The 13,660-nt window shown below is 44.1% G+C and overlaps 1 protein-coding gene across 1 annotated transcript in view; it reads left to right on the top strand.

Annotated features, from left to right (window-relative positions):
• Positions 1 to 8,592: 8,592 nt before the first annotated feature.
• RCL1 (RNA terminal phosphate cyclase like 1) overlaps positions 8,593 to 13,660 on the top strand; it is a 34,201-nt gene continuing 29,133 nt past the window's right edge. Inside the window, exons 1-3 of the mRNA XM_058826979.1 lie at positions 8,593 to 8,753; positions 11,569 to 11,640; positions 12,473 to 12,648. Coding sequence (XP_058682962.1) covers positions 8,606 to 8,753; positions 11,569 to 11,640; positions 12,473 to 12,648 — 396 coding nt within the window. The 5' untranslated portion in view covers positions 8,593 to 8,605. The remainder of the gene's footprint in view (positions 8,754 to 11,568; positions 11,641 to 12,472; positions 12,649 to 13,660) is intronic.

Raw genomic sequence — 13,660 nt, 5'->3', positions numbered from 1 at the left:
ACAGCCTTTGCAGAACAGAAGTGGGTACTTAAATTACAGAAAATAGGTAGTAAAAGAAATTATTGTTCCCTTTTCCTTCACTATTTTTCCTGAAGTTCAGACCTCTCTCTAGCTGTTTTGTGATTAGTTGTGACATTCTCAGAAGTGGAAAAGTAAATAATGGGAGAAATGGGTCAATGGTACACTAGTGTGTATGCAAATCTTTATGCAGCTATTCTGCATTTAAAGACATGCAAATGTTTTTGGCAGCTCTTATTATGATGTTGGAAAATGACATTTTATCATCTTCATTCAGACTTAATTATTCACATATTAACAGAGTAGTCAATGTTTGTGTAACACAACTTGCACTGTATTCTAATCAATCTTTTTCACACATGTAGCCTACAGTTATAAATTAAAAACTTAACTCTTGCTTTGTGTGTATAGAAGTAACCCTCATGGTGACTGATCAGTAATCAAAATCTTGTTTCAAACAAATCCAAATGTTCTTACCAGTAAATAATCTCTCATATTACTCAGCATTTTTCAAACATAAAAAAAATGCTTTGAAGAGGCTTTTTAAGCCTTAAACCATGAAAATCATTTCTGTCAGGTATGCTCCTTGTAGATCTAAATCCTTTCTTCCAAGTTTGATACAGAATTCCTTTGGTACAGTTGGGTAACTACTTCCCAAGTATTATAGTCTCTATCAAAGTGAAATGGTTACTCACATGAGGAAGCACTCATAGTATACTGATGGCAGGACATCTGACATGGTCTCTCACATTATTTTTTCACCTCATTTGGTGGAGGGGTGGACAATGAGACAGGTGAAAATCTGGCTGGAATCAAAGTGTAATGCTTAACGTTTTGTACCCTACCAAAAGATGTAAACGAGTGTGTTTTTCCAGGGCCTGTCCTGGTGCCTTGTTTTGTCTAGTGTCTGTGAATAACTCTGGAAGAGAGAGAGTGCACACTCATCAATTTTGTGAGTAATACCAAATCATGTGGCCTGAGTGCATGGGCTTAGGGGCAGGAGGTGGAGTTCTGCAAGAACAGGTGGGGGAAGGGGCCAAGCAGGACCCTGATAAAATGCAGCAAAGGCAGGTACAAAGTCCTGCACCCAGAACACACCAACTGCTTCCAACTGCTCAGGCTGGGGACTGGCCAGCAAGGAGCTCTGCTGAAGAAGACTGGGAAGAGGTGGTCTGCAGCCTGCTAAGCACCATCCAGCACTCGGCCACTAACATCCTGAGCCATATTAACAGGAGGGTAGCCACTATTATCAGGGAAAACTGTTATCCCTTTGTATCAGGCACTTCTTAGGCCATGTCTGTGTACTGTGGCCAGTACTGGACCAGCACAAAACAGGCATTGATCAGTTGGTGCAGGTTTAGCAGGAAGTGACCAAGATGATCAGGAGATGGAGAAGAGACACTGCCACAGACAGATGGAACCTTGCTTGTTCAGACTGGAGAGAAGAAGGGTTCAGGAGTACCTAACAGCAGCCTTCTAGCACCCATGAGAAGGTTACTGAGAAGGCCTGGACAGGCTGCTTATGAAGATGAGTGGTGGGACTCAATGAGTCAGGCAATGGAATCTAAGTATTTGTAGACTCAGCTCCTTGAGGTTTTTAAAGCCCAGCTAGATAAAGCCCTGAGCAACATAGTCTGACCTTGCTTTGGTCCACAGATTGGGTAACAGATCTGAAATCCGACCTTCATAAGGCTGTGATGCTGTATCTGTCAAAAAAGATAACCCATTAATCATGTTTTAAAAAAAAGAGCATAAAATACTTATATAATGAAGGCTAACATGCACACACAACACAGCCGAAAATTTTCCCTCAAAAAATATATACCACCAAGAACACTTGAGGAACAGATTTTTATTTTTAAAATTAGATATAGGTTGAAATACATAGAAAAAATGTTGCTGTTGAACTGTTTTTTCTTAAAGTAACAAAGACATAACTTTATAAACCAAAAAGGTAGAGAACTGTGATTCTTCATTTAGATTTAAATAGTGTTTTATTGCAAAGAGGGATATAACACCATTGTTTTTATGGTGTCACTCCTACCTTTATTAAAAAGTCTAATGAATTATTCCTCCCAGATGGCTGAGTATAGCAAATTAATACTTAAACATAGTATGGGTTGTTCCAAAACTCTAAGTTTCCTATGAAATGCCTGTTCTTCAGACAGAAATTTATTGCCTGTACACCAAGCTTGTTACACTCAAAACTTTATTTATTACAAAGATGAAATACACCTTATTTATAAAGCGAAAAATCTATTAATATAACTGAAATCCTAACAGTCTCATTCAATAATTATTAACTCAGTTGTAATTATTACACAAATTTTTTTCTAAATTACCATTATTGACTTTTATTATTTGTTATATAAACAATTAATTGCTCCAAACACACTTCTTAGTTTCTCCCATTCCTCTGGTCTTGCGTTTGCCCCTCTCCCCTCCTTGACTGAGGCCCCAAGGTCATGGTCTTACTCAGGTGAGGTGGGTGGGGTTATGGTGCATCATCAGCCTCTGGAGTCCCTCACCAGGAAGAATGCCATGATTCTGATGACAGCGTCTTCTTCATCCCTCTAGAGTTCACTTGGAGTTATTTTTGCATGCCTGCTAACACAATTGTACACCTTGTTTTTTGTTCACTAGTCTGTAGCTCTACACTACATCTGAGTTCACTATATATAGTACTTTCCACGTATATTATATAGCTTCTTTGCCTCTTTTGCTAAACCAGTTATGTCCAGGTCTGCATCCAAGAAAAGAAACAATTAAAACAAGAAAAATAAATTTGCCATAGAAAAACCTGTCAAAATTGCTCTCACAATTAAAGGAAGCAAACCAAAGCTGGAAGCAGGTGAAAGAATCAGACAGTGCAAATCTGCTAAGCTTCTGTTCTGATGCCTGGGAAACTCAGTACAATGTAATGTCCTGTTACAAGCAGTGGCAAAATTTTGTTGCATTCACAAATTGATAATACTCAAAACCAGAATTTTAATTATTTGAAAAACATTTCTGCTGTCCCAGTGGTTCTTTAGAGCTGTATTTTGAGTTTGGAATTTTAGTCCTATAAAAAGCACTTATCCACAGATTGTTTAGCTATCTCTCAAAATACACATAAAAGGGAAAAGAAATTAACTTCAAGTAAAAGAGGAGTTACACAGCTGTTTCTGAGACTGTGTGAAAACTCTTGGGAGATATGTAAGCTAACAAATTCAGAAAAGAGCGTTGTTGCATACTCTGAGCCCTCATACACTAGCAAAAGGCAGACCTCTTTTGGAAATTTCTGTAATAATCTTTTCTGTATTATTTATCTCAAGTGATTAAAATATCAGGAGACTGTCATGTTCTCCAACCACTGATTAAACTAAAATTAACATTTCCTGGTGTGATGTTGGAGTCCTGGCTAGCTCACACCACGGCAGCACACCGGGAGCGGGGAACAGCTCCTGACCTGAGGGTTAAGAGCTGAACCTTAGAGCTGCTGCTCTATGGCACTTTTGGTGTCAGCACAAGGAGGAGCTAAAGGATGAGAGGGAGGCTTTTGGTGTGGGTTCCAAGGAGAGGTTTATGCCGCAAAGGGGACAAGGACCAAAAAGCCCAAAACAGGTCTGTACATGGGTTTTTATATAGGGGAGATTCAAGGGGCAGGTACAAAACTCTAACCAATAGGGAACCCAGGAGGGAGGAGGGAAGGGAGGCGATTATAATCGAGGGACCAATGGGGAAAAGGGGGAGGTGGGGGCAGGTCACGTGGGCTAATGGTGCCTCCAGTTTTAGGGATTTCCAGAAGAGAGGGACTGCAAGGGGTTGGGCTAACAAGGGATTTACAGGGAAGGATCCAGAACAAGGGGCAGGGTTTACAATGACAGATAGGGAATGCAGGGTGGGGATTACAATGATTGAGAGGTAAAGGAGAAGAATATAACTTGGGAATAATCCAATTTGGGGAAATATAAAATATGGAGGGAAATCAGAACAGACCATTTATGTAGCAGAATATAAAACAATAAAACACACCACAACAATTTCCCAGCGTATTAAAGGTAAACCAGTAATAGCTTTATATTTTGCAGTTAAATTGTAACAACTGCCCAGATCATGACATATATGTATCTCTGTGATGCCACAGTCTCTCTCTGCCACCTATAGGCAGTTGATAAAAATAATTTTCCTGACTGCAGAAATCCTTGTGCTTCTAGCACAACAAGCTACCAGCATTCCCGGGGGAGAAAAAAAAAAAAAAATCCCTCTTTTATGTCACTGCGTATTTTTATTAAAGATAGAGCTTTCATTAGTGGAATACTTACATTATACCAGCAGAGTACTGTTTTTCAGTCTGTTTGCCAGTGATTTTTTACAGAAGTATCTTATTTCAGTTACATGAGAAAATCCTGGTTGCCAATGGAATAATTTTTGGGGAAGACAATTTTCCTAGTTTTGTTTTCCCAATTTTGTTTTCACATGCCTTGATATAAAGCAGATACTTGCAAATTGTTAACAGATGATAGCAAGTCACAGAAAAAGGACAGGATGGACAGAACTAAAAATATATGTGTGGGAGAGCATGGGAGTACACAAAGGAAGAGAAATGAACCACAGCAGAGAGTTCATTCTAAGTAGGTGTAGTTGACTAGACATTTTCAATGCAAATCTAAGATACAGACTTCAGACAATGCTGTGGAAAACATAGTTCCAGAAGCAGCACCTGAAAGCCTTTTACAGAGCTGTCTTCACAGAAGACACTCTCAATTTCAGCGGGAGTGTTCATCCTCTATCACATCCCATATCCACCATCTCACAGCAAACTGACATTTGCTACCTGCAATTATGTCTAAAAGGCCTGTGAATGAAGGAAATTAAAGAGGACAAAATTGTTCAGTAAACAGTTCAGGAAACAGTAAGTGCCAGACTTCTTCTGCATTAATCATGAACTTTAGTACTGTTTGCTCTGGAATTCCAAAATACCCTTCAAACTCTGAAATCCAAAGGAATTATGCAGAGACTTTGACTGAATTTGATTGTTTGTAAGCATGAAAACAGAACCCTGAGTAATCAAGAAAGTTTCAAGAATTTTTGTGAAGTTTGCACACAGATTTATGAACTCTGAGAAGAAATGTGTGTTCTTTACCTTCCTTACACTCAGTTTTCTCTTAGTTCTGCTCAGTGCATAACAGAAAAAAATTTCAGCTGCCCAAGCCCCACCCTCTTTTCTGTCATATTCTAGATCACAGCTGCAACTGGCAACTAATTTCTTACACACAGAAAGCTACAATTCTTTGAATCCACAAAACTGTCCATGACAAAACTCTCCTTTTCTTAAAAGACAGAGAGGTTCATCTGCACATGAATCATGAATAGCTCTAGATATTTTTGCCGGTAACCCAGAAATCTTGGGCATCACATATGTGAACTAATGGTGTTTAACTGCTGTCATTTTTTTGATCCTCACTTTCCAGAAATTTCTCAGCATGCTTCCTGGTAAAAAATTTCTTAGGCTTTGTTTCCATAAAGATGTGGTCTTTTGATTTAGATGTATCATTTTTCTGTATCCCTTAGCACCTGGGTCTGGGAAATCCACAGCATCTGTACAGTCTGGCTGGTAAGTGGAGGAGAAATTTGGGAAACTGGTATGTGAAAAATTGGACTTGAGCATAACGAACAATGTATCCAGCTGGTCAAGGGGCATGATTGCCCTTTTCTACTCCACACTTGTGCAATCCCACCTGGATTTCTGCATCCAGTTGTGGAGTCCTCAGTTCAGGAAAGACAAGAGGACAGACTTTAGCTGTGCCAAGGGATATTCAAGCTGGATATTAGGAAGAATTTCTTCACAGAAAGGCCGATTGGGCACTGGAATATGCTGCCCAGGGAGGCGGTGGAGTCACAGTCCCCTCCCCAGAGGTGTTTAAGGAAAGACTGGATGTGGCACTCAGTGCCATGGTGGAGTAGACAAGGTGATATTTTGTCATAGGTTGGTCATCTCAAAGGTCTTTTCCAGCCTAACCAATTCTATGACTCTGACTCTGTGATTCTGCAACATGGACCTGATTCAGCCAGTCTAGATGTGGCCACAAAAATGATTGATGAGCTGGAATAATTTCTTCTTGAAGAAAGGCTTAAAGAGCGGGAGATTGGTCAGCCAGGAGAAGAGAGGGCTTTGGTGAGAGCTCATTGAAGTCTTTCAGTATTTAAGGGGGGTTATCAGGGAGATAGAGGGAGAATATTTACCAAGAAGTAGTGACAGGACAAAGGGCAAGAGCTTTAAACTGAAAGAGGGTAGATTTGCACTGGACATAATGAAGAATTTTTCTACAGTGAAGGTAGTGAGACACTGGCACAAGTTGCCTACAGAAGCTGTGGATGCCCAATGGAGACCTGTAAGTGTTGAAGGCCAGGTTGGATGAGGCTTTCAGTAACATGGTCCATGGAAAGTGTCCCTGCCCATAGCATGAGCGTTGACTAGATGATCTTTAAAGAGCCCTTCCAAACCAAATAATTCGGCTTTTCTGTGATACAAAGCTTGCAGACCAGTGTATCAACACAACAAAAATCCTTATGCACATTGATCACAAAAGTCAGCAAGCAGCTAATAACAGATGGTTTAATTCCTCCAGTTTCTATAAAGTGTGCCTATCATGGGTTTAAAAAAAAAAAAAGTTTTAGGATCTGGCAAACAATTTAGTGAAATTAGAAATGGTTATCATTTGTATGAAAAGTTGTCTGAGTTTTGCTGTACAACACTGGGAAGTGCTGCTGACTCCTGAAGGACAAGAGCCCTTGCAGAGAGAGGGATCTAAATAGTGGAGCACTGGGCCATCACCAGTGACATGAAAATGACAAGTCAAAATGCCAGTTTCTGCACCTGGGATAGGGAAATGCCAGATACAAATCTAAACTGGGAGAGGGGCAGCTCTGGGGTTGCAGGGAGGGCTCTGGGGGTGCTGGTTGGCAGCAGGCTCTGTGGCAGCCAGCAGGGTGCCCTGGCAGCCAGAAGGGCAGCAAACCCCATCCTGGGAGCACCAAACCCCATCCTGGGAGCACCAAACCCCATCCCAGGAGCACCAAACACCATCCCAGGAGCACCAAACACCATCCCAGGTGCACCAAACCCCATCCTGGGAGCACCAACCCCATCCCAGGAGCACCAAACACCATCCCAGGTGCACCAAACCCCATCCTGGGAGCACCAACCCCATCCTGGGAGCACCAACCCCATCCTGGGAGCACCAAACCCATCCTGGGAGCACCAAACCCATCCTGGGAGCACCAACCCCATCCTGGGAGCACCAACCCCATCCCAGGAGCACCAAACCTCATCCTGGGAGCACCAACCCCATCCCAGGTGCAGCAAGCCCCATCCTGGGAACACCAAACTTGGCATCTCTGGCCATCCAAAGAGGTGACTGTCCCTCTGTGTCCAGCACTAGGGCAGGGCCTCCCTAGTGCTGGGCCACCAGTGCTGGGTGCAGGTCTGGGCTCCACCATTTCAGAATGATGGGAAGGTCCTTGAAGGTGTCTGGAGAAGGGTAAGACAGCTGGTGGAAGGACTGGATACCACGGCCTGTGAGGAGCTGCTAAGGGCTTTGGGCTTTCTAGTTTGGAGAAAAGAAGGCTGAGGGGCAACCCCCTTGCTCTCTACAGCTTCCTGAAGAGGGGAAGTGGAGAGGGAGGTGCTGATCTCTTCTCCCTGGGATCCAGTGATAGGATGTGTGGGAAGGGTTCAAAGCTGTGCCGGGGAGGTTCAGACTTGCCATTAGGAAGCATTTCTTTATAGGCATCCTATATAGGATGGTCAAGCCTGATGATGCCCTGAGCCTGTCAGTGTGTAAGGGGAATTTGGACAGAGCCCTTAACAACCTGTTTTACTTTGGGTCAGCCTTGAACTGTAGCAGCTGGGCTAAATTCTTTCACATCCCTTCCAACTATACTATTCCCTTCTAAGAAACTTGGTTTCACGAGCACGTAAATGTAGACTAACAATTGACATTGTCACACCTCCACTATAATAGACGTTTCTCCTAAAATAAAGAGATCGAAAGCTTTAGTCAGTCTCCTCAAGGACAGCAGGACTCTGTCACTGTCATTAAGCAAATAGGCTGTCCCAAGGACCGCGAGCAGGACTCATTCTTCCGTTCAGTCCTCCTTAAGGTAGCCAGGGATAAATTACTGAAAAGTACTGCCTAAAGGACATGTGTCCAGAAACCGACTCATTTCGATGTAGGGGCCGTATCCTTGTGCAGGCACCACGTTCCGCTCCGGACCGTCCTTGCGCGCCCGGCGACGGAGAGAGAGCCCGCATCACCCGGAGGAGTAGCGGGCCGGGCAGCGGGCTCATCGGGTCACACACATCTCCCGACACCTCCACGGTCCTAAAGTTTCAATTGAAAACACGCAGGTTGAGAGAGCGGAGGAGAAGGCAGAGGCTGCCACCCGTGCCGCGACAAACTCAGCCCGGCCCTTCTGGCCACGGCCCCGCCGCCGAGCGCTGAGCACGGGGGCGGTGCGAGCCCTCCCAGCGCCCGCCCGCCCCCTGCCCTTTGCCCCCGCCGCTGTCCCAGCGCTTCCTGTTCCCAACCACGTGGGCAGCGGGATGGCGGGCGGCGCGGCGGGCGAGGCGCAGTGCCTCAGCTACACGGGGTGCAACTTCCTGCGGCAGCGCCTGGTGCTGGCCACGCTCAGCGGGCGCCCGCTGAAGATCCGCAAGATCCGCGCCAAGGAGGAGGACCCCGGCCTCCGCGGTGAGTGGCGGCACCGGCGGCCGCGGGGCAGGAGGTCGGGCGGCGGCGGAGCTCCGGCGCCGGCTATGCTCGGGACCTGCTGCCAGGCAGGGGCAGACCCCCACTGGGAGCTGGGACAGCCCGGGCTCCGTCTGGGCCCCACCCAGGAGGGGGACCCAGCTGCGTCCCGGCGTCTCCCCGTGGATGCGCTCTTCCCACGCACCCATCTCGGGTGTAGCTGTCACACGTGGGGAGCGGGGCTTTGGGGGGAGGAGGAGGCGGCGCGGGAGCGGGCAGGGGAGATGGAGGAAGCCGGAGCAGGGGGGCTGTCACACACCCGCTGCTTCCTGCCGCCAGCCTCTCGCTGCCCGGCGGCGCGGGGTGGACGGGGCAGCAACCATCCCCGTCCCGCTGGTTCGGCTCGGCTCGGCAGCCCTGCCTTTTCTTCAGAGTGGACCATCAGGGGCCGGTGCGGGCGGCCGGGGCTGGCGCTGCCCTGCCGAGATGCCGCGGTGGGACGGGGCTGGCGCTGCCCTGCCGAGATGCCCCGGTGGGACGGGGCTGGCGCTGCCCTGCCGAGATGCCCCGGTGGGACGGGGCTGGCGCTGCCCTGCCGAGATGCCCCGGTGGGACGGGGCTGGCGCTGCCCGCCCGCCCCGCGGGGCAGCGCCGATCGCTCCGCGCCTGGCGGGCAGCGGTGCGGGAGCGGCCAGGCGGGGCTCTGACCCTCTCGCTGCGTGTGCCTGAGTCTCTCTACAGCCCCGGAGCTGGTTCTCGTCCCCGTGACGGTGGCTTCGCAGGCGGGATGGCAGAATTAATTCCCTGTCTCTCGGGCCGTCGTTTCTGCCACGTGCCTGTGCCCAAGCGTCGTGTGCTCCCTGTGTTTGTGGGAGCTCACGTCCACGCAGTTTTAACAGGTCACGTTTTATGCTTTGATTTTTGTGAGGGTTTGAAACAGGAAAGGTGAAATAGGTGAAATAATTTATGCTCATTTTTGCAGATTTGTTTAAGGGAAACCTTTCTTAGGGAGTACTATTGTTATTCTTGTGCAAAGCCTTTGGCATCCCAGGATGATATCCATCGTAAACTGAAACAAGAAAACAATAGGCTAGAAACAGTAAGTGAGAAAACAATAGGATGTTTGAGGAAGAAACGTTATTGTGGTGTTCAGTTATTTTTTGGGCATGGACACCTGTTATGAAGTTCAGAACAGGGGTAGATGCCTCTCTGCCTCCTGAGAAGCCTTCAGGGTATAGTTAAAGTTCTACTCAAAAACTGCCAGAACATTCTTGTGTGCTTGGCTTAACATTTACCATGATCCAAAGTATTTATTATCACTGTGCAGCATTTGGTGGTGGTGAAGTTTGTAGATATTGCCATGTTTTTTTAAAGCATGTTTGAATTGCTTTTTTTAAAGTATGAGTTCAAGGGTAAACTATGAATGCAACAGAAAAATAATAGCAATAAATCCTGATTCGTGTTGATAATTCAACATGCAGCTCTTTTTGCTTTTTGTGGCTAGAACTTTTGTAAGCTCTGCTACTGGTGTTCTCCAGGAGTGAAATGTGTGCTTACAATGATACACTCTTGCACTGGAAGATGCTCCAGTGCTTTTAAAGTAATATAGACTTTATAAACATATTAGCTGTCATTATTTAAAAATTGTCATAACGGAGAGCATAACCAGTATTGCGTGACTGAGGCATCAATCATTTTATGCAAATATTAACAAACTGTAAATTCTGCAGGTAGCACTGTGGTTTAAATATCTGTTACATCCTAGAGTCACATAGAGAAATCACATCTGATTATTCTGTAAGAAGTAACAGAGGATTATTGCTAAGGGAGTTCTGCAACCTACAAACAATTATGCAGATGCTGTTGGCTCTTAACACTAATTGGGTTTTGAATTCTGCATATATTCACCTATTTGCCTTTATATTGAGTCTGTACCCTGTTGGGATACTAGAATACTAGTATATTCTTCCTGGGATGGCTTTTTTCTTGTTGTTTTTTGTTTGATTAGTTTTGTTTTGTTTTGGATTTTTTATTTTTTTATGTTATTCCCTTTTTGGTTGTGGTTGGTTGGTTGATGGTTTTAGTTTTGTTTTAGGTTAAATTTGCTTGTCCTTTTGATTGTCTCTGGGGGAGAGTCCACACAATCAAGAGAAACTGTGGAATTACTTGACGCAAACTGCTATAGTATAGTGAACACAGTAAGCAAGGAAAGAGGCAGTGCGAAGACTTGTGGTTCTGTAGCCCTAAGTATATCAGACTTATAAAATAAAACATATAAAATGTTTCAGAAAGGTCCAATTTTAGAGTCTGCAGACAACTAATTCTGTTTGTGGAACAGCTATGCAGCAGCAGCACTTCACCTCTAAATGTCTCCTTCTTTTAAGCTAACATTTTAACAGAGAGCATTGTGAAGCTGTTATTAGCTTGTTGTGCTTCAATATATGGGGTCCTTTTTGCTATGATTTGTATGTTTTGCTTTTGTACTGAGTAAAATGTAAATTGTCAAAAGTTTTATCACGGACAAGAGTAATCCCTCAAGCCACTGTGGTCAGAAATGTATGCTTATTTTATATGCTGCGTGCCAGGGAGAGGAGTTTGACTAGTCTAGCTGCCACATCTGAGGGCATCTCAATTGATTTGAGATGCCTATATGCATGAAGGCTCACATTAACATCTCTATTTTCACAGAGAATTGTCTTTTCACATATTGTGGTACTATACCACAACTTGAAGTGTGAGAGTAGCCTTAATGTTGTGAAAGGCAGGAAAGGGAAACTTTTAAGAAACTTTATAATTCTGTCTGTGCTCTACTCCTTAGATTTTGAAGCAAGTTTTATTCGTCTGATTGACAAAGTGACCAATGGCTCGCGGATTGAAATAAACCAAACAGGTGAGATCTGTTTTTTCTGCTTCATCTGTTCTGTCTCCAGGATTTATCAGTTTCTGCAGTAGAATCAAAGTCTTTTCTTGATAGATGTAGGTGTTCATATAAGATTACTGAGAAGATGAGAAATAACAAAGTTGACAAGTTTTGTAATAATTGATCATGTGCAAGAAGGTCTGTGCCCCACTGTAATGCAGGGAGCTAAGGGAAGCTCTGTTTCCCAAGAGCTAAAATTAGTATTTTGTTAGGTATACAGGATTCACAATGGGCAAAGGTTCCTCTGTACCAGAGTAATTTTTGTAGAAGACAAAGATTTACCCTCTACAGAGGCAAACTTCTTAGCCAGACTACTTGCTTATTCATGATTAGGAAAGGGTTTGATTAGAGTGAAAAGAGCCAATGTGAAAACCTCACCTGGTCTGAGTTTTTTGGTGTTTTTTTTTTTTATGGGTTCTAATGATTTTCAGTTGGTAAGTAAAGCAAATGAATTACCAACAGATATGCCAAGACTGCAATGACCAGATGGACTGATGAAGGTTTAGCTTTTGTGGAGGATAATAATTGCTTGTATCAACGTTTTGAAGATTGCTAAGAGATCCTTGGTTTTAGGGGGAAGGGAAAGGAGGACATTAATGTGCAGGACAGACTGACACTCATGTGTTGGCCCATTCATTAGTTGCAGACATGTAAATAGTGTGCTGGAAATGCTATAATCTTCCATATAGTCTTCTACCTCCAATTTGCCTGCATATGTTGTTGCAAAGTATTTTTATGCTGTTTTAATGGCCAGTGTTCTACAGTGCTCTCATTTGGTTTGCCCCTCATGCCTCTTCCTCAGGTACCACCTTGTACTATCAGCCTGGTCTTCTGTATGGAGGCTCGCTGGAACATGACTGCAGCCCCAGTCGTGGTATTGGCTACTATTTGGAAAGTCTGCTCTGCTTGGCACCTTTCATGAAGCATCCATTGAAGATTGTCTTGAGGGGAGTAACAAATGATCAAGTAGATCCTTCAGTAAGTAATAAAGTTCAAGTATCAGAGAAGGATATTTTTTCTCCCTAAACTAACAAGATTGGGAAGAAGTGTCTAAAACATGTTGCGTTTTTATCATCCGTCACATCCAGAAGTATCCTGCAGTTGTTGCTGCATTAGTAAACTTTCTGAGTCAAAAGAAGCACCTGCTAAAATAGAGTGTATTAAACTCTAAACTTCAGTTTGTGATTCCCCTTCTGATGTTCAGCTCTGTATTGCCTCTGTCTTCTCCCTTGCAATCTCCTTTTAAATGCCGTGTGAGGCCCTGCGACAGGTTTCGTTCTCCCCTTCTCTTAGAATTTCAATGGATTATTTCTCTTGCCCTACATGTGTATTTACTGTATAAAATGTCTTCAAAATATGAGTGCAAAAAGGAAGGAATCTTTCTCTTCTGTTGGATTCTGGACGTAGTCATATCACTGCTGCTGTCAAGCCTTCTTTCTATCAGAAACAAGTCACATGGTAATTAGGGAACTATAGTAGCAAAAGTATGTAGTAAGTCTCTGGTTCTTCTGAAATATGCCAGAAGGTGTGTTAGGTCAGATGGCAATGAAATGCTTGCCGTGGTTTCTTAAACTGATCTGCAGTCTTTTGTTTTGTACCAGTGTTGTTGCAAAAACAAACTGTGGGAGATGTGATCAGAATGCTGAAGTAATGATTAGTGGTTATGCTCTTTATTTATTTTTCTCCAAAAACTCCAAACATATGCTTTTTGCTTTTAGAGAGCAGCATTACTCTTTACTTTTTGAATAATGATTGGACACTGCCTGTTTTCCTCTGAGTAGATTAAGGGCACATTGTAATCTGGGAATTTAACCAGTTTAAATGAATACAAATACCTGTAAAATGCAACAGATACTACAGGAGTCCCTGAGTCCTAGAATTTGTCTTTTCAGCTGTGTTTCTCTGGTCATTTAAAAAACTCACTCTCTCACCCGTGGCTCCGTGAGACAACCACATGAGTCAAAGGATGATCAAAGTGGGTTGTACACAG

This window comes from Poecile atricapillus, chromosome Z, assembly GCF_030490865.1.
Source record: "Poecile atricapillus isolate bPoeAtr1 chromosome Z, bPoeAtr1.hap1, whole genome shotgun sequence".
NCBI lineage: Eukaryota > Metazoa > Chordata > Aves > Passeriformes > Paridae > Poecile > Poecile atricapillus.
This window is presented reverse-complemented; position numbering and strand designations above follow the sequence as displayed.